Here is a 22246-nt window from a genome sequence, read left to right as displayed (position 1 = left end):
GAACATAGAAGTAACCTTCAAGCTCTGGTGGTGAAAGATGCTGAGAATGTGATTAATTTGTTCCTCTCTGCTTCACTTCTACGTCTCTTTGATTTTGATGCATTGCATAATGTATTTTGATAAAACAGTTGTACTGATAATATAATTTTGCATGGATTGGATAAACAGTATTTAGGATTTACTTTAATCTGGATCAAATTCTTGAGTCTACAGAATAGGCATAATTTGAATCATGCTGTTGTTTTATTCACTGGCAAAGTTAGTTACAAAAGATGATTTATGATGAAAGCTCCTGCCAGTCCCTGAGATTCAAAGGGATTGTTTCATTATGTTCTAGAATTTTTCAGACTATCCTGTTCCATTTTTCTTGTATTCTTTTCTCCTTATGTTTTCCACTTCCTTCCAATATTATCAGTCCAGTACCTACTGATAACAGTATGACTGTACTACTCCTTATAGAAAGAAGCAATATTTAATATCTGAAGATCCTTTTTTCAATTATTCATGTGTTTCTTCTAACCCTCACTTTCCCGTGGATTTTTCTGTGCATCACGATAGATGTATTGGTTTATTTTACCTAAAAGAAAGTCCAAAATAAGTGGGCCATGCTCTGGGAAGGGTTTGCCCAAACATGTATTTTAATTAAAATTTCAAATATAGACTGGAGGAAGTTTTACTTTTTATTTTCGGATTTAATACTATAAAAGGGGATAACAGGTCATCATTTCTTCCAATATACATTTTAGGCCCTTCTCCTGCAAGCACTATGAATATGCTTAATTTTGACACATGTGACTAGTCTCACTGGCTGCAGTGGTGCTAGTTGTGTGTGTAAAGAAAAGCACATGCATAATTATATGCAGGATAAGGGCCATAAATGGTACTGTACCAAAAAGACAGCTTTCACCAGCTGGTAGTGCACAGAGATTTCTCAGTTTTATATTGTGTGGTACAACTGTTTCAACACAGTCTACAATTGCTTATCCTCCTGATACAATCACTTCTCAAGCCCAAAGTGATGCTACCATCATGTGCTGTCTATGTACATTCCAGAAAGATAAGAGAACAATTCACATTTCACAAGCCAAAGTGAGGTTAACTTAACTCCATCCTGACCAGAGCCATTAACTACACTGATTTCTCTATCACGTCTGAACTGTACCCAAATTGCAAGAGTATGGATCATTAACCCGTAAATGAATTGGCTGAGATTAGAACTGAGTGGCAATTTTCCAACAGAGAGGTTTTTTCTGAAAATGTCCATTTGTTGAAACTGAAACTTTTTGCAGGAACATGCCAGCTGCAACAGAAACTTTTGATGCATAATGGGAAATTTTCTGAAAAATCTCAAAAAATAAAAAATAAAAAAAATTTCAGGACAGTTTCCTACTCAGTTTTATTTGAGACAGACAAAACGTACCTCAAATATGAATAGATTGGGAATTGGGACGTTGTTTTTCCCTTGTCTATTGTAATATTGGCTAATGAACAAAAAAACTACAGCTAATTGAGAGATCCAACAGAAGAGACTTATAAGACTTGAGCATATGAATAAACTAATCTTCTATCAATAGTTCATTGCATTGTTTTGTGGGCTAAAGTCTCACAAACAGGATAATTACTAATCTTTCTACCACTGATTGCCTTCATTCCGTAATGAAGACAGGATATGACTCACCACAGAACTGACCATGAAGTAAAAAAATGAGATGGTCAGCCACATTCTACAACAGTTGACGTTTCCAAGAGGTTTTCAGGAGTGAACATTTCAGTGATCCATTATGAAGCTCACAGAGACATGAGGAGGTCTTGTGGTTAAGGCACTGGGCTGGAACTCAGGAGATATAGCTTCTGTTCCTGGCTCTCCCATGTATGACATTGGGCAAGTCATTAACATCTCTTTGTCTTATCTGCCACTGGGACAAGGATAAAATCATACTTCCCTACCTCACAGGAGTGTTGTAAGGCAAAAAGAATTGTCCGAACGATTTCACAGTGATGAAGTCCATATACATACTTAGATAGACAGAGATAATCAGAACAAAATCTGCATTCAAAAGAACAGGTCACAGCCTGAAGCCTGGCCTTTCACTCTGCCCATCCTAGAAAAGAGACCACCTACATTGTCCTATCCCTGGAAACCTCATGGACCTTGTCAGCTTCCTAATTTTTATAGTAGTAAAAATTATTCTGTCCTTGAATTAGGGGGCAATGACCTAATAAAACATTCAGACCACTTCCTGTCCACAACACTTAGGCTTCCAAACACTGCCTACCACTACCCAGTTCACCATAGCTCTCAGATAAACTCACAAAGTTAATAAGGAAGCTGGCATGTGGATGGAGAATTCCAGAAAAAGTATTTCACACAAACCTGTGCGTAAGTGCTGATTGAAACCAAAAGTTTCTACTTCTCCATGATGATAGCAATCAGCAAATCTCATCCCAAGGGGAATCACTTGAAAACCCAGATTGCCTCCTCTGACTGCTATCTGTTTTAAGGAACTCTTTCATATTGTGCCAAAATCATGTGACTCCAAAACAGTTTTTTAGGCACAGAGAGGAAGAATCTTGTATTTCCAGCCATTGCGATGGAAATGTGCCTAATCCTATACATAGGGGCACTAGATGCACTGAAAGGATTTTGTGCCTCTGCCTAAGACCTTGCCCCTTGTCCTTTTTAACTGGTCAAAGCCATGTGAAATGCCCTGGCCCACTGCTCACAGAAACCGTTAACTCTTCCTAGAGATGGAACTTGGCCTGGTGTCCTAGTATCCTGAAACATGCTCTAAATGGCATGTTCTCAAAAAAACTAAAACTCAGACATCACTGACATAGCTTAACTATTGTATAGTCTAGAACCTCTTCTCTCTGGTAAGGTTTTTATGTAAGTAATTGCAAAGAGACTTTAATAGCACCTGACCTTCAATGATAATCTAGATCCCTCCAGTCAGGCTTCAGGCTGGTTCCTGTCAGACAGCCAAAACTGATGGAAGATCTCCTTATGATGAACAGTGGCAAAACAATGGTGCTGAAACTTCTAGAATTGTCAGCCATTCTGGATACTATCAATCACAAGATATTGCTTGACCCTGTCTGTCATAATGGGAATCAATGGGATGCTTTTAAACTATCTATTCTTTTTTCTTCTCATAGATCCTGAGAGTCAGCTGTTTCTCTCCTCCCTGTGAACTTTGCCAATATTCTCCCAGAGGGTGTAACGGTTAGGTACCTGATACAGAACATAAAATAGAATCTTTTGATTGACTTCATTGTGTTTTGGATCAGGCCTATAATGAGATGACAAGAGGGGTACATTGCCAGTAATTGTACATAGATCTGTCACCTTTTTATTCATCTTAGAAAGTACGGCCTCCCTGATATCCTACCACATAAAGTAAATTGGAGTAAAGAACAGCTGGCTTTAACTGAACCCAGGAAAGACCAAAGAAATGATAGTTAGAAGAAAGAATCTCTAGATCTATCTGAGGGCTGTTTCTGTTTCTTTAGTTGCTTTACCAAAACCATCTCAATTTCTTTCCATAAAAACTGGAGATTACAGACAGAATATTAACTAGTGAGATTGCTAGCCGTAAATCACCCATCTGTCGCCCGGTCTTTCTAAAAGGAGGAATTAACAATCTTCTCCAGTTATAGACAAAGTGTCTCCTCACTGGACTTCTCAAAAAGAAGAGATACATATAAGTCCAACTCATAGGTTGGAGCCTGAAGCTCCCTAAGTGTCTACAGAATGTAAATCTTGAAACATTGTTACATGCCCCAAAGACTTATCTCTTACAGTCATATAGGTAGGTTTAAAAACTGCCTTTTTCACCGTAGATGTAAGAAAATATGGTGGAAAAATATAAAATATCTTTTTCCATTCTGCACATCGCTCTGATCTATAATAAACTGGCTAAAAACCCAGCCAAGTATATTGTGTTAACTTTAAAAGTTAGGTTGACATAGGCTGGAATAGCTATAACACAGCTAACTCTCAGGGGGGAGACAGCTATGTTGATAGAGGAATGTTTCAGTTGATGTAACTGCCATTATCAGGGAAGGGTATTCCTACACCAACAGAAAAAAAATTTCCATTGGTGTAGATTGCATCTACATACTAAAGGGTTATGTCAGAATAGCTATGATGTTGTAGCTTTGCATAGTGTAGACATATGCTGAGGCATGTACCTCAGTATTAGATAGGTTAGTTAAGGAAAAGCATGTAGAGATTCCCTCAGCAAACACTCCAAGGGCTTAATTCTACATTTATTGAAGTCAATGGAAAAAATCCCATTGATTTAAATGGTGCAGGATTAAGTCCATAATGCATATATGTTCTCTTACATGCCTACACTTATCCCTGCCTCTTTGATTATTGGTTTGGTATGTCTTCATTCATAAACAGGTCTGACTCTCACTTCAGGGGAGGGATGCCAGGCAAAAATGAGTTTGGGGTGAGCCGTCGTCCTAACATAGTTAGTGTGATCTCTTCTGCAGAAAGTCCACTCTGAGTGTCAAGTGCATGCTGCTTTATAGTTGATCATGTCAGTATCAAAAGAGACAATCTGAACCATTGGACGAGACACACACAGTACAAGGAGCACCACTGACTGCCACTAGGACCAGTGTATTGCAACATGTACTGCTTGTGGAATCAAAATATATGTAAGAAAAAGGGTATTACATCCCTCAAAGATTTCCTTCCAAAGGCAAGCCTATGCCTGACAGAAAGAAAAACTGAATTTCCAATGAGTGTGAAAGCACTACCACTGAATATGAAACACAAATCATGTACCACACCTGCCCCAATGAACATGCAATATGTAAAAGCAATGTAGCTTGAAATGGTCAGCAAAAATACATGGAATGTGGCATTTTGGGGCAAGTAGAGTGAAGATAAAAACAAAGAAACAAAACACATTGCATCTGCTGGTTCTGTACAACACCTCAACTGTTAGATATAATCAAAGATAACCCAGTACAATTCTTCTGTTTCCTGCCAGCCCAGTCAGCTCACAAATAAAGGTTGAAAAATAATGCAAGTTGTTTCAAATCACATGAGCCAGAACATATTAAATAAAAGGCATGTTAGCATGGTGCAAAAAAAGCTGTAAGGCTAGCCCATGCATGCGTTTCTTCATGATTGCTCATTTATAGAGGATTTACTTTGCAATAATCCTGACCAACCTGGAAAGGAGACTCAGTTAAGGGATGCAAAAGACACTGAAACAGTGGTTACCTTGAAGTACTCATCATTAACTACACAGTAGTCCTTTGACTTTACTGATGTATTTGTGGGTTTTTCATGAGTATCATCCCACCAATAAAGCAATAATGGAAATAACTGCTGTAGCAGTATCCTGATTTGCACCTATTGGAGTACTTCCCTAGTATCTTGTCAGGGACAGAAGTTGATGGCATATCAAAAAACTGTTCAGTAGTTCAACAGAAAATGCAAAACCCACATGGCTCATCATGTACATTATTATTGTCTCAGACAGTAAACACGGGCCACTTTTCCTAATTATTAATTGTATCTATCAGTAGCAAGCATAAAAATAAGATGGTTGCCTGAGGTTAAACCTCATAGATATTAAGCTTTCGTGGGTGAATACCCACTTCATTGGATGCATGTAGTGGAAATTCCCAGAGGCAGGTATAAATATGCAAGCAAGAATCAGGCTAGGGATAACGAGGTTAGTTCAATCAGGGAGGATGAGGCCCTCTTCTAGCAGCTGAGGTGTGAACACCAAGGGAGGAGAAACTGCTTTTGTTGTTGCCTAGCCAGTCACAGTCTTTGTTTAATCCTGAGCTGATGGTGTCAAATTTGCAAATGAACTGAAGCTCAGCAGTTTCTCTTTGAAGTCTGGTCCTGAAGTTTTTTTGCCGCAGGATGGCTACCTATAAATCTGCTATTGTGTGTCCATTGAAGTGTTCTCCTACAGGTTTTTGTATATTGCCATTCCTAATATCTGATTTGTGTCCATTTATCCTTTTACGTAGGGACTGTCCAGTTTGGCAAATGTACATAGCAGAGGGGCATTGCTGGCACATGATGGCATATATTATATTGGTGGATGTGCAGGTGAATGAACCGGTGATGGTGTGGCTGATCTGGTTAGGTCCTGTGATGGTGTCGCTGGTGTAGATATGTGGGCAGAGTTGGCATTGAGGTTTGTTGCAAGGATTGGTTCCTGAGTTAGAGTTACTATGGTGCGATGTGTAGTTGCTGGTGAGAATATGCTTCAGGTTGGCGGGTTGTCTGTGGGCGAGGACTGGCCTGCCTCCCAAGGCCTGTGAAAGTGAGGGATCATTGTCCAGGATGGGTTGTAGATCACTGATGATGCATTGGAGAGGTTTTAGCTGAGGACTGTATGTGATGGCCAGTGGAGTTCTGTTGGTTTCTTTCTTGGGCTTGTCTCGCAGCAGGAGGCTTCTGGGTACACATCTGGCTCTGTTGATCTGTTTCCTTATTTCCTCGTGCGGGTATCGTAGTTTTGAGAATGCTTGGTGAAGATCTTGTAGGTGTTGGTCTCTGTCTGAGGGGTTGGAGCAAATGCTGTTGTACCTCAGCACTTGCCTGTAGACAATGAATCGTGTGGTGTGTCCAGGATGGAAGCTGAAGGCATGAAGGTAGGCATAGCGGTCGGTGGGTTTTCGGTATAGGGTGGTGTTAACGTGACCGTCACTTATTTGCACCGTGGTGTCTAGGAAGTGGACCTCCTGTGTAGATTGGTCCAGGCTGAGGTTGATGGTGGGGTGGAAGCTGTTGAAACTGTGGTGGAATTCTTCCAGGGTTTCCTTCCCATGGGTCCAGATGACGAAAATGTCATCAATGTAACGTAGTTAGAGAAGGGGCATGAGTGGACAAGAGCTGAGGAAGCGTTGCTCCAGGTCAGCCATAAAAATGTTGGCATATTTTGGGGCCATGCGGGTGCCCATAGAGGTGCCACTGGTCTGGAGGTATATATTGTCACCAAATTTGAAATAATTGTACGTGAGGATAAAGTCACAGAGCTCAGCAACCAGTTGTGCTGTGGCATCATCAGGGATACTGTTCCTGACAGCTTGTATTCCATCTGTGTGTGGGATGTTAGTGTAGAGAGCCTCTACATCCATCGTGGCTAGGATGGTGTTTTCTGGAAGATCACCAATACATTGTAGTTTTCTCAGGAAATCAGTGGTGTCACGGAGATAGCTGGGAGTGCTGGTGGCGTAGGGTCTGAGTAGAGAGTCCGCATATCCGGAAAGTCCTTCAGTGAGAGTGCCAATGCCCGAGATGATGGGGCATCCAGGATTTCCGGGTTTGTGGATCTTGGGTAGTAGATAGAATAACCCGGTCAGGGTTCTAAGGGTATGTTGATTTGTTCCTGTGTTAGTGTAGGAAGTGTCCTGAGTAGATGGAGCAGTTTCTTAGTGTATTCTTAAGTGGGATCTGAGGAAAGTGGCCTGTAGAATTTGGTATTGGAGAGTTGTCTGGCAGCCTCCTTTTGGTAGTCAGACCTGTTCATGATGACAACAGCACCTCCTTTATCAGCCTCTTTGATTATAATGTCAGGGTTGTTTCTGAGGCTGTGGATGGCATTGCGTTCTGCACGACTTAGGTTATGAGGGAAGCTATATTGTTTTTCCACAATTTCTGCCTGTGCACATTGGTGGAAGCATTCTATGTATAGGTCCAGACTGTCATTTTGACCCTCAGGAGGAGTCCATGTGGAGTTCATCTGTGTATCAGTGCGCTGTTCAGTGTTATCTTGAAAGTATTCTTTGAGTTGGAGACGGCGAAAGTAGGTGTCAAGATTACCGCAGAACTGTATCATGTTGGGGAGGGGGGCAAAAAGAATGTCCCCGAGATAGGACAGACTCTTCTGCCAGGCTGAGTGTGTAGCTGGATAGATTGACAATATTGCTGGGTGAGTTAGGGGTACCACTGTTGTGGCCCCATGTGGCAGATAGGATTTTAGACAGCTTACAGTCCTTTTTCCTTTGTAGAGAGGTGAAGTGTGTAACGTAGATCTCCTGTCTTATTTTAGTATAATCCGTTTGTATGGAAGGTTGGTTATTTATGAGAGTCTCCAGGTTAGAGAACTCTTTTTTGATGTTTTCCTGTTTGCTGTATAGGATGCTTATCAAGTGGTTCTTCAGTTTCTTTGACAGTGTATAGCATAATCTCTCACTATGGTCTGTGCAGTATGTAGATAGAAATGGATTTTTCACCTTTAGTCCATTTGGTATGATGTCCATCTGTTTGCATTTGGAAAGGAAGATGATATCTGTCTGTACTTGTGCAAGTTTCTTCATACACTATGAATAAAGTGTATTTATTCACTGATAAAGGAGGTGCTGTTGTCTTGCTTGCATATTTATACCTGCCTCTGGAAATTTCCACTACATGCATCTGGCAAAGTGGATATTCACCCACAAAAGCTTATTCTCCAATATGTCTGTTGGTCTATAAGGTGCCACAGAAGTCTTTGCCGCTTTTACAGATCCAGACTAACACGGCTACTCCTCTGATACTCATAGATATTGCTCATTCTACTGTCATAAATCCTTGTGAATCAAGATACAGGTGAGGTTGGCATCCAACAGAACAGTCTTGGAAAAGCTTTCAATACCAGTCATCTCAGGGTATGTGTACCCTGCCATTAGACACCCGCGGCTGGCTCGTGCCAGCTGATGTGGGCCAATGGGCTGTTTAATTGCAGTATAGGTGTTTGAGCTTGGGCTGGAGCCCAACCTTTGGGACATAGCTTGAATGTTTACACCGCAATTAAACAGCCTCTTAGCCCAAGCCCCATGAGCCTGAGTCAGCTGGCATGGGCCAGCCATGGGTTTCTAACTGCAGTGTAGACATACCCACAGTAAGTTATGTGGCAAGAATTCCTCACCACCTCCAAAGGACTAATCTTCTAGCCAATTTGAATAATAGAAATACTTTCCTTTCTAGGTTGCTCCTGATCATGACTCACAGCTTGGCGTAGAGAATCCTCCCCTGTGTTTGAGTTTAACTTTTCTCACTGAGGATGCCAAATATGATCAGTCAAACATTATATGCCATACACTGGGTTGCAAAGATGAGGAATGAGTTTGTGCCCCATGGCTGCCAAAGAACAGAGCTAAAACCAGTAGTAAAGAAGTATGATAGCATTGTGGGGAGAGTGGAGTCTCCTGAATTACACTCAAGTACCATGGTGGGGAAGCCCCTAGAGGTTCAGTTGCAAAAAACTTGAAAATCTGTGTTTTTGCTGAACAGAGCCCAGTGGGAAGAGATTACTGAGGTGTCAGAGTGTGGAGGTAGAAACATGAAGGGGAAGAATGGAGAAACTAAAACACACACATTTAAAAATCTTCTCTTGATAGACCCCCCAATGCTACTATCACAAAATCTGTCACTTAGAATGATGCTGTTTTGAAAGCAGTTCCTATATATGTTGCACTCAGTGTTGTCAACTTTCATGATTTCATCACAGGTCTCACAATTGTTAGTGGTTTTCTTAAAGCTCCAGCTTCTCAAGTCAGATAGCTACAAAGTGAATCTCAGGTTTTATTTTTTAGAGAGTAAGTTTTTACTACTCCTGGTCACAGAGAAACTTGTAAATGTTACCAGAGTATACTTAATGGCCTAGAAACTAGATGATAAAAGAACCCCCTATTTAAAAAAAAAAACACATAATTTTTGAAGACCTAACTCCTGATTATTGAACACTTTGGGTTGGCAATTCTGGGTACTCTATAAATATTAAGGCCTGGTTTCCCAATTCACCAATCTAATAGGAGTTGTAACTCCATTAATCTGAATACAGTTATTCTGGATTTACAGTGGTGTGAGATCAGAATCGCTCTTCTTTTTTTTTTTTTAACATCTTGGTAAAATTGCTGAACCAAATATTTTCATAAAGACCAGCATGGATTAGAAAAGAATACATAAATTTTATGGCAGACTGTTCAAATAATCTAAAACACAATTTGCTAATATTTAAAATATGATCAAGTATAATAAAAGTGGTGAGGCAATTCTGCTCTTAGTAGTACTGTATATACCAATGTTCTAATGAATTTTAACTCTTCTGAAGTCAAGAATTTAGGCTGTGATTTTTCAAAACTGCCAAAAAGCACCCAACTCCCATCACAATTAAATGGACTTTGGGTGCCCATTTTCCCTAGGGACTGTTGAAAATCATAGCTTCAAATCATAAATGCTTTTAATACCTGATGTACGGTATTTATGGTATTTTAGGGTATAATCTCTCTGAGGCAGGGCCTATCTCCTCATACATGTTTGTACAGTGCCTAGTACATTTTGGGTGCTATTGAAATATGAATACAGCAACTAACAAATATTAGGCAATGGTTTATAACATCTTCATAGTCAGAACAAATTAATGACCTTTATACTTGTTTCTCTAAATAAACCAGAAATGTGCAGAAATATTAACTAACCCAACAAACATGCTCTGCATAGCTTTTGTTTAATAGTAAAGTAAAATTCTTTGTTAAATAATACAAATAAAAACTGAAGTGAAGCTGATTCATGTTAAGACTGTGCTTCTGTGTGTCTAACAACACAAAAACATTTCACTTTTAGCACACCTGAAGTGAAAATAGGTAGGTATTTCATGTCATTTAACATCTGGGCTCTTCTAAATTGCATTAAAATGGGAGCATAACAAAAAGAGAGAGAGAGAGAGAGATTAAAAATTAAACACTTCAAAATATTAAATTCTTTTCTTCAGTCACATGAACAGATCAAAGTAATTTAAAAGCAAATATTTCCAACTTTTCATCCCCCAGACTGTTGATCTAAGATGTTTAGATATCAGTTTTGCTGTATTATTCAGAACATGATAAATTTTGTAAATGATAGCAACTTGTTAATACGTTTGGAGATAACCATATTAAAATAAATAGAACCAATTGTACTTTAAGCAATATCTGGTTATATGTGGTTAGACATTGGTAACAGAGTGGTAAAATAGGAGCTTTTCCTTTTTTATTTTTTTGTTTTCCTTTGCTTCTTGTTGAATTCTGGCTTCTTTGAAGATGTATAGACTGGTGTGATAGTGTCCAAAGGCCATAAATTGTTAAACTATTTGTATAAATGTGTGTTATAACATTGTGTTTTCTGTTATTTCACAGTAGAAGCTGTATTGATTTCTGTTAGCAATCATAGAAATATTTTAAAAGCAATTAAAGGTACTCATGTTTCCTTTGTAAATCATAGCTTGGCTTCGGTGGACAAATAGCCTCATGTCAGAAATGCACACATCCCTCTTCTCTGTTAACAAGGCGAGAGATAGCAGTTAAGAACCTATTTATGCAATAGGAATGACTGCACAGACCTTTATTGTGCTGAAATAAGAAAATATACAGTGAGGACTGAATACTGTTATGACAGGAATTATTTTAAATTGCATTCTCTACAGAAATACCCATTGATATTACTTATGTGCGTGCGTACACACTGTAAAAGAAAAAGTCGTAGATCAATAGACTGTGTTAATAGCAGGAAGGCAAATCCTGTTCATATTACTCATATGATTAGTCCCATTGTGTTGAATTCAGATATGCATATGCAACTCCCCTTGAAATCAAAGAAAACTGTGTAATAAAAGAAAATTTGGCCCATTAACTTCAATGGGACTCTCTGCATAAGTGAAAAACAAGCAGGATGTGGCCTAAGAAGTGGACAATGCCTAGTAACTTATGTGTAAGTCCAGTTTCTGAATACAATGAGTTTACTCAATGGGTGGGCATTGTTTCCATTGAAATGAATAGTAAAATTTCCATTCCCTTCAGAGAAAACAAAGGTTAATGCTGAACAATTTAGCAAATCTCTCGCCCAAAATGACCAAGTTGTAAGCAGAATCCTTGTCTTCATTCCATGAACAAAATTAACAGTGTCTCTTTGGGGAATCCCGCAGTTCTAGGTAAACTCCAGTGAACCTGAATAACAGATGAGCAAGTACCTGCAGCTTATGGGCCAGATCCTCAGCTTGTGTAAATCTGGCTTGAATGGAGTACACAGATTTGCCTACTGAGGATCTGGGCTATACATTTCTAAATTAAATATATTTAACAACACTTATCAATTTAAATTTTCACAGTTGTGCAAAATTATAGCTTTTAATCATTTTTTTTCTATTTTTATCTATTTAAGTTTTCAGTTGTGGGAAATGATGGGGGTCAGACAATAATTGTTGTAGACCCCGAGAGTCAAAAAGTTAAAGCCTTGTAATCATTAAAACACAAATAGCCAACATCACAGGTCAAGTTATACAAAGTAAGTGCGCTTAAACCAAACTCTAAGTTCTCAAGCAGCATTTTTCTTACTTCACCTACTTGTAAATTTTGATTATTATCGATGGAAATATTTTTGTCAGAGTGTGTATGGTGAAATCAACATTTACTGACCGTTGCCTACAAAAATCTAATCCTTCCAAATTTAGTTATATCTTATCGTTATCCTGTTGCAATATAGTCACACATGTACTGATCATATTTCCTGTAATGCAAGAAATAAAAAATGTGTGTGAGCACTACATTTTCAAGAGACCCTACTAGCATTCAAATTAAATTAATATAGAGAACAGCCATTTGATCCCATATTTTGATCAAACTAAATGTTCATTAACCTAGATGAATTGAAAATATTCTGAACAGCCTTGCTACCCACCACTATTTTTATGTCAATGCATTCATACTGGGAACAAAGAAAACATTACAAGTTATTTAAAATTATTTGCATAGTATTGATGTGATATGCTTTCATTTTTCTCTTCAGGTCCTAAAGGGGTTTCCAGAATGCTTACAAGCTGACATTTGTCTACACCTCAACCAAAACTTGCTTCAGAACTGCAAAGCTTTCCAGGGGGCCAGTAAAGGTTGTCTCCGAGCTTTAGCTATGAAGTTTAAGACAACCCATGCTCCTCCTGGTGACACCTTAGTCCACTGTGGTGACGTTCTCACAGCTCTTTACTTCCTGTCAAGAGGCTCCATAGAAATCCTCAAGAATGACATAGTTGTAGCCATTCTTGGTATGTATTTGCAAACTAAGGAGATGGAATGTCATCTTTCTGCTAGCACATACTATAGAACAGCAGACTGAAAACGTCCATTGCCATATTCGGTGCATGTACCCTGTGAATGACTCAGTCACTTTAATTTAAAATCAAGCTTCTTTATGACTAATTTAGCAGCAGCACCTACATAATATCCTCACCCCATGGTCAGGAAGGGGGCCTGTCCGTATCACAAGTAACTTTGCTGTACAGGGGAAGGGGTAGGATCTGGAGAGTCCATGCAGGGAGTAGAGAATCCCTGGGCACCAAAGAGCCCAGCTGCCTGTGCGTTTCGAATTTTCCCCGATCAACTCCAGCATAAATGCCTGCCTAAGTTAACATTATGTGAAACGGCATTAAGGTACGCACTTCCCCCTCCTGTGAGTCAGTCCTATGGCACTGGCTGGTGACAGAATCCTTAGAGGTGAGGTTACAATTGGAGCTGGGTGAACAATGGATTTTTCCATGCACTGGCAATTCCAAAAAATTGGGAGGAAAAATTTTCACATCAAAACAAAAACAAAATTTTGAAAAATTGAAAAGTAAAAAAAAATCATTTTGAGTCCAACAAAATGTTTCATTTCAATTTTGATCATGTTAAACATTTTTGAATGGGTTTTTTAACAGAATTAAAGGAAATGTTGAACCAAAAAGTCATTTTGAACTTTAAAAGTGAAGTTTTTCATTGAGAAAATGTTGAAATTAAATGTTTTGATTTTTTGGAATTGGAGGGGAGGGGTCAACTGAAGCAATTTTGACAGGAATTCATGAAATGTTTTGGTGTTGCCAAATCTGCATTTTTCACCAAAAATAGTTGCATGCAAAAAATGTCATCTATCTTTAATTACAATGGAGTTGTGTTAAACTGAGTCAATAGAAGTTTTGTCATCTACTTCACTGGGAGCAGTATAGAAAACACAGAGGGGAGAGAGAGGCTACTGCAGAGACAAATGACCTCCCTGTATTACTTGAGAGCTACAGAGGTTTTGTGGCATAACAGACTCCTACTCTTATTGCAAACCCTATCCCTCTGGAAGGAATAATGCCAGGGAAACTGGAGGGAGAACCATGTGGAGCTTCCAGAACACCTTTGAGTAGACTGAACAATCTATCCCATGGAGACCATCTTAAAATATGTGAAAATAATTGTAGTCCTCAGTCAAGAAAAAAATGAGGGAATTATTTTTATTTTATTGGCTCTTGTGCTATGCTTGATTGCTGCTGCATTGTTCTGCAACAGTTTGTGACAGCAAGAATATAAACACATAGGAGAGTACAAATCAACAATAAAATGATATTGGTCAGAATGATGGGCTGGTTTAAATTAGCCTGCATGAAATTAGCCTGCAATAAAACCTCTTTGAAAAAGAACAAAGATAAACAACATTTTGCCAAAAACATCTGCCTCCTGCAGAAAAGCACATAGGAGGGAAAATTAACATGGAAAACTCTTGTTGGTGCATCCTTCCCTCCACTGGGACAGGTTTGCAGCCACACACAAGTAGCATGGCCAAAGCCCTCTGCACTGTGCATATGTCCCCAAATCCTCAAAGAAACCCATAGATGTGAGGGGGATCTGAACAGACAGTCCATCCCTCCTTGTTCCTCCCCAAGTCCCCTCCTCTTGGCAGCATGTCATTCAGGAGCCAAGCCATGTTATCGCTACTGATCTGATTGCAGCAGCACACTAAAGCCCTTTCTGAGAGGGAGATAATGCAGCTCAGCATTATAATGGAAAATCCAATTGTCCTGGAGAGTAAATGCTACGTGGTTGGGCTGCTCCCAGTTCCTCCATCTCTGGACTGCCATTCCCCCCAAATTTGCAGAATTCCAACCATGCAGTATTTGCCGGGGGGGGGGGGGGGGCTTTTTAGCCTTGTTGGTTGAGGGGGGGCAAGGTTAGTATGATGGTTCATAGGTATTGCTACCTCTTTCCAGGTTTGCAGGCCGGAGCTGACAGATGTTTGTGATCATTTTTGTCCCCTCTGTGCCTTGCAGAAGAAGGGATTATAGGGCAGAAACAAAGGTCAACATTTCCTAAATGGCCACTGATTCACTGAATTTGGGTACCCAACTTCAAACACTCTGGGCCCTATTTTCAGAGGAACTGCGTATCCACATCTTTGTTTTGAAGTATGGAGCTATGGGCGCTCAGCACTTCTGATAACAAGGTACAAAGTGTCTCAAGATGGGCACCCAAAATCGAGGTTCGCTCCTGAACATGTTGGCCAAAATCTTTGTAAATTTTTGAAAGATGGATAATGGAAATGAATTCTGGAGCCATTTCAATCTGAGGGCCTGATCCCACATACCTCACTGCATGCAATGGAGATTTTGCCTGAATAAAGTGTGGAGTGATTACAGAGTTCCTGGTCCTCCACAGTTACCAGAGATCAGGATGCAGCAGGGAGCTCAATAAACAAGGGAGTTTGTAGATGGAGAAACAGTAGATGGAGAAATTAGAAGGATGGCAATGTGGTGATATATAGAGAGAGCCCTGCAGATCTGCGGATATCCGCTTTATGTATGTGGATGTAGATAGCCACAGAACGTGTTTTTGGATCATGGATCAGATATGGATACAAATTTTGTATCAGCGCAGGACTTTAGATATATATGATAATGTGATAGATGAAGGGTTGCTGTAGCCTGTTGGTCCCAAGATATTAGACCCAGAGAGAATGTTGGTGAGAGAGACAAGCTTTTGAGCTTACACAGAGGAAGAAGGAGGAGGAGAAGAGCTCTGTGTAAGCTCAAAAGTTTGCCTCTCTCTCCAACAGAAGTTGATGTGATATATGACATTCATGATATCATACTGTATGTCATGATAGATTAAATATGATACAACATTTTGTAACTATGATATTTTAAGGCTAATGTGAACAAGTGTTATCAGAGTGATTACTGCAATATAATTGTCACAGATATCAAACTGTACTTGCAAGATATGTTAACAAAATTTAATACAGATATTATTATACATTGTATACATTGTACCTTATACAAGGGAGTTTGTCAAAGAGTTCTCTAGTTACTGCTTAAGTCATGGTTCTTTGTGTCTATGTCCTCACACTACATATGCTATAAAAGATCAGATGCAGATTTTGGAAAAACAAGCACGTACATTACTGACGACTATTTTAGTGAGAAATAAATACTGTAAATGTGTCAAGGTTGAAGGAAAGCAGAGTTGTAAAAGTATCAGCATGAAAACAGCTCTGTTTAAGGGGCTGCTGTCTCTGGAGGTTTTGAATTACTGTTCAAAGTTAATTCTAACATTGAAAATTGAGTCAGCTTCTTCCATTGCAGATCTTTGGGGAAAGGACTATGTCATCATATATATTTGTATATTTGCTGGCACAATGTAGTCTCAATCCAGATTGGGCGCTCTGGGCACTACTGTAGTATAAAAGTACATCATCATGAACAATATTATTTACTACTCTAGATTATATTTTTGTTACAAGAAGGGGCTGGTAGAAATTCTGCATGTATTCTGTTATGTCAGGAATAATGCAGAACTGATTCAAAACAGAGTTTTAAAATTTCCAGATTTTCCTCTCACTTAGTCCAGTTTTATACCAGTGTAACTCCATTGATTTTGATGGAATTACTCCTCTGACATACACTGGCGTAAATCAGGATAATCAGGTTTCATAACTTCATATCCCATAGTATAAGTTTCTTGAAGAGTTATGGGTGCATTCATTTTGATGGAGTTCTCATAATTAAAATAATCCGTCTGATTTTTTTTTTGCAGGTAAAAATGATATTTTTGGAGAGATGGTACATCTTTATGCAAAACCAGGGAAATCAAATGCTGATGTGAGAGCTTTAACCTATTGTGACTTGCATAAGATCCAGCGAGAAGACCTACTAGAGGTTTTGGATATGTATCCTGAATTTTCTGATCTCTTTCTCACCAATCTAGAACTGACTTTTAATCTGAGACACGAAACTTCAAAGGTACATACAGTAGGTGTTATTTTTTTCTATGATTTTCTTTCAAGTGTACTTGTTAAGTCACAGAAAAGAAAGACATCCCTGGAAAATATAAGTTCTGGCTCTTCTTTTACACCAAAGTTAATGGACTTATAATGGTGTGAGAGTGGAATCAGTTCCATATGATCAGAACTGGAAAATATATGAAAAACAAAGGCTAACAGAAATTAAAGCAAAAGGCTTGAGGCCAAATTCTGTTCAAGAAAACTTACCTGTGTGGTCCCAGCAAAGTCGGATAGACTTAGCAGAAGTGAATGAGATGACTCATGTGATATTAAACTACCAGGATTTGGTTCTATATTCAAATAGTGTTAAGATTTCAACCAGAGGGATTTTGAATATTTTGATATGCCCATTAAAAAACTGTTTTGAAATAAACATGAATATAAACTTAACGAGGGAAATTTGACACTGTCAATATATTTATCAGAAAAAGAAAATAAACAAGAATCAGGCTACCCTGGTTCCATTTATGACTAATACTACAACAAATGTAATTGTCTTGCAAATCTTCTGTCCTCTTGGACTACATTTCCTATATTCAAAATTAACTAATAAAACATATGAAGCACTCTTGGTAGGACACCCCACACTTGTCTTCCCTACCCTGAACCTGCAGAACCTCCGTTTGTCTCTCCTCCCACCAATGGCTTCCTGAAGATGCCTCCCTGCCCACAGTGCCCCCTTCAAGAAAGGAGAAGGAAGTGCAGCCTCGGTAGGGTTCACTTCTCCCAGGAAGCTTATGTCAGTCTGGATTTGGAAAAAAAATAGAGTGTTGGCCATTGGCTGAAGGGGAGGATGCTTCTGGCTAACAGGAGCGAGAGGTGTTGCATTCGTTTGGATGGAATAAATGGGCCCAAAGAGTAAAAGGTGTTAATAAGACGTTGTCACTGTCCAACATTAAACAGTGTTAAACAAGGCTTGGGGTTTGGTATACAGAGACCTCAGCCTGCATAGTACCATGGCAAATACATAATTAAAAATCTTGTTACCCTTTTATTAAAGATACAGAAAAGAATGGGGGAAATTTGCATTATTTGAAATGTAAAGTATTAAGTAAAGCTTTCATTTGAACATCATCCCTTGTTCCCTTTCCTTTTTTTAGGAGAAAACCCCTTGTCTGACAGTCTTTTAGATGGTATCAAAGATAGTAATCACTGTCCTTTTGCGGGAAATGGGAGGAAGTTAGTTGAGATGGGCTGGAGTTTTTGTTGTTGCTGAAGTTCAACCCCATTTTCTAGAAGACAAAACAAGACACAAACACACAAAAGGGGAGAGGAAAGAACAGCAAAGATAGAAAATGCAGCTTCTAACTCTGATGTTGAATCTCACTTGCAGCCTCACTGCTGGAAAAACGTAGGCACAACGCGCAGTCTTATCAGTCACTTCGAGACCTGGCAAACTCATACCAGCCCCAGGCTATTTAGGGCATTGCTTTTAACTGCCTCTTTCTGGTCACAGGCTCTCTGCAGTGTTCCAAAATATACAGTCTTTGCCGTCTAAACTAGGCTCCTATTAGACAGAAGGCAAACGGAGAGGGAGAGAAAAGAGAAGAAATAAGGTGGGGAAGAAAAAGGATACACAGAGTTGGAGGAGCAGGCTGTGATAAAGTCTTACATCCCAAGTAGTGGCTGGGATTTAGCTGGAGCCAGGTAGAGGTGGCCATATGTTCTGGCTCCCTCTTTTTTGGCCTGGCCTGGTCTGGTCAGGACACCTTTCAGGATTAGGATGAAGATCCAGGAGACCATGGGATAGCAGCTATGATGGTGAAGCTCGCTCCTTCCCCTTCTCTCATCTTTGTCAGTCAGTGTTCTGGCACCCCGCTTTTCCCCATGGTCTCTTTTTTTAAGAACCCCAACAGGGACTGATGGGCAGAATAGTCCATCCACTCATTATTTTATCCACCAATTAGGCCTAATTTCTAACACACCAATTTTGGTTCATTGATTTCCAGTCCCATGCTTCTTTTGTTTGCCAGGCATGATTTGAAACACAGTCCTTGAATTATGTCAGTAGTTCCTTCCGTTTGGACTAAGTCAGTCTTTGTCTCCCTTTCGTACCTTTTCCCATCAGCATTTATTGTAAGTGGTTATTGTGACAATTTATAAACATTCACTCACTTTTTACTGTTGAGCTCCCAATTAGGGTAAAGTTGTAGGCCTAATTATCACAACATAGTCCCGTTTTTTGGTAACCAGTTCTGCCTATGATCGGACATTTGTTCATAATGTCACAAAAAACTTATTTTAATTTAAGCACATAGAGGAGGGTGGGGGAGGGTATTTCGTTATTATTTATCCCACAGCTGGCATTTACAAATCTTATTTGATTAGATCTTACCAAAATTACAGTTAAACCTTCCAGATGTTAACAAAAACTAAGAACTTACCACTTACTTCTTTTGTAGTAAAACAAATCTCAAACAGCTGCTGTTATATGACTGTAAGATGTTTAAAAACAAACCAGCTGTTATCAGTTCTTTGGCTGTATGCCCAGAATGGGTAAAGATTGGGGAGAAAACTTTCCACTTCTTTTTGGCGCTTACATATTCAAAGCTGCATATTTACACAAACTGTGAAAATGTATGCACCAATGATTAAACTTTGTCACCTAGAGAAATTAGTTTAGCTCTGATGGCATTTTTACCCAAGCGTATTGCCTTCTTTTACAAAGAAGCAACAAAATGATGTTCTTTAGGAATCACTTCTGCATTTATGAGCTATTTGGAACACCCAGAAGCAGTAAAACTTAGCAGCCATTTGTACTCTATGGCAGAACTTGCCCACCTTTTTCACCACCAATATTTGTGAGGGCAGCTAAGCCCACCATGAGGATTTAACCCGTGGAACAACAAAAACTGACATCACAAACAAAACAGAAAAAAAATTGCAAAAACACAAAAAAACAATAACCCCAAAACATTGTAAAAACAATAAGGAAAAATATTTTTAAAACAAAACAACTAAAATTGCAAAAACACAAAACAGTCACAAAAATCTTGTAGATGGTATTAAAGATGGTAAAGACTGTCCTTTTTGGGGAAAAGAAAAGAAGTTAGTTGAGATGGACTCAGGGCTGACCTCAGGAGTGGGCCACCTGGGTGGCTGCCCACGGTGCCCAGTGGTCAAGTGGGTGCTGTGCAGCAGTGTAGGGTTGTGCGCTGCTGGTGTAGTGTCAGAAACTGTTCCCTGAGGAGCACTGCATGGGGGGAGGGAACTCCCTGCTTCCTCCTGGCGGAGGAATATGGGGGAATGGTGACACACAGATACTGCTCACACACACCCCAGTGTTTCTCCGTGATCCCGTAGAGAGCTGTGTGGGCAGGGGAAGTGAGGAGCAACACCAAGAACTCCGTGCATCCAGGTCACTTTCCCCACTTGAGCTGGGCTGTGAGGCAAGCAGCAGGAGCTGCCCTCCCCTTATGCAGCCCAGGTGGGAAAAGTGACCTGGATGCAAGGAAGTCGCTCCTTGCTCCCCCGGCCCCAGAGCCCCCTAGGGGTGCATGGAGGAGCAACGTTCCAGGGAGAGCAAAGGAATAAAGTGGAGAAGGAAAGTACACATGGGTGAGGTGGAGGGGAAGTATCAGCATCTTACATCCTAGGTGGTGGTCAAGATTTACCCAGAGGTGGTAGAGGTGGCAATGGCACCTCGCTCCCTGTCTTTGGCCCAGTCTGGTCAGGACATCTTTCAGGATTAGGATGAAGAAGGTCTGGGATTTTAGGAGACAGTGGGGGTGACAGCTGTGGTGGTGAAGCTTGGTCCTTCCCCTCTTTTTGTCTTTCAGTTAGCCAGTGCTGCGGTAGCCAGTGCTCAACTAAGTTCCAAAAGGGAATGATGGGCAGAATAGCCCATCCTCTCATTGTATTGGAAATTAGACCTAATTAGTGGATAAAACATCAATTTTGGTTAATTGATTTTTAGTCCTTCACGTCTCTTGTTTCCCAGGCATGATTTAAAACACAGTACTTGAGTTATTCCAGTAGGCCTTTCTGTTTGGATTAAATCAGTCTTTGTCTCCCTCTACCTTCAACATTTATTGGTATCGGTTATTGTGACATTTTTTAAACTTTCACTCACTTTTCACAGTTAAGCTCACACTTAGGGTAAATTTGTAGGCCTAATTATCACAACAGAGGAGGAACAAGGGAGAAGCTACTACCTAGGTAGCTTTGCCTATCGCATAATGCTGTAGAAGTGCATCTAGCCATGTCCAGAAAGTGTGGGCTATACTGCACGATGGATCTGCCCCTTTATAGTTGTGTATTTGAAAAATGTAGCTTAAATTTAAGTTTAATTATTCCTGATATACATCACAGTATTTCAGGTGTTCCAGTATATTTTTAAGTAGAGATAATACAGCCTTAGTATGGAGAGACCGCCCTGTAGCACTCTGCTCTTGAATCCATGCTGAGACATGAGGAGACAGAGACCACTGGAATTTTGTATGCAAATGCCGGGCACAAGGGTTGCTGATCAGCAAAGTACAAATCAGGGAGGTTCTACATATGTTTTAGTTTTTTTAAAAAAATAGAATATATTAAAAGTCACTTTATAGAACAAATCATGTTATTTTTTAATGCTGAGCCTTCTTTCATAAAAATTGTATTTTTTTTCTTTACAAAATTATCCTTTCTGTTCCATATGTTAACTCTGCTTTGGAAAGGTCATTGCTATTATTTAAATGTTAGATTTCATATATTTTACTGATACATTGAAGCTAGGCCTGAAACTCTGCATATTTGAGAGCTCCTTGAGGATAAAATTAATTCTTCATGGTAGAGGCTTTTGAGCAACTATTTCCTGTACTTTCATCATCATAATGTTTTATAATTATTTTTCTCATTGGAGGCTCATTGTTAGTTAAAATGAAACTCTATCCGTCATGTGTGTCAAAAATCCATGATGTAGAACCCAGAGACAATCCCCTTACACCCATCTTCCCCGCCCATTAGTTCCTTAGGGGTGGCTCCTGCTTCTTACTGCCCCACCCGTACTCCCCCAAGTGAAGAAGCAACTAGAGACACCTTTGGCGCTCCACACAGTGGGAAGACACCCATGCCTATGAATTCGCAGGAACAGGGTCTTAGCTAGTAACTCATTGACTAACACAGCGTTTCTCAAATGCGGCCACCGTGACCGAATGCAGCCACCAGGGGCTTTTCATGCAGCCATGACAGCCT

The 22246-nt window shown here is 39.7% G+C and overlaps 1 protein-coding gene across 3 annotated transcripts in view; it reads left to right on the top strand.

The window, feature by feature from the left end:
• KCNH7 (potassium voltage-gated channel subfamily H member 7) overlaps positions 1-22246 on the top strand; it is a 341200-nt gene that overhangs the window by 290207 nt on the left and 28747 nt on the right. For 2 of the 3 annotated variants that reach the window (XM_074967447.1, XM_074967445.1), the window contains 2 exons: positions 12788-13040; positions 16825-17030. In XM_074967447.1, the coding sequence (XP_074823548.1) occupies positions 12788-13040; positions 16825-17030 (459 nt within the window). Of the gene's footprint in view, positions 1-12787; positions 13041-16824; positions 17040-22246 lie in introns of all 3 variants that reach the window. The other variant, XM_074967444.1, reaches the window with a different exon arrangement.

The sequence above is a fragment of the Natator depressus genome, chromosome 11, assembly GCF_965152275.1.
Source record: "Natator depressus isolate rNatDep1 chromosome 11, rNatDep2.hap1, whole genome shotgun sequence".
Classification (NCBI taxonomy): Eukaryota; Metazoa; Chordata; order Testudines; family Cheloniidae; genus Natator; species Natator depressus.
The sequence above is the reverse complement of the archived record's forward strand: the minus strand, read 5'-3'. Positions and strand labels throughout refer to the sequence as shown.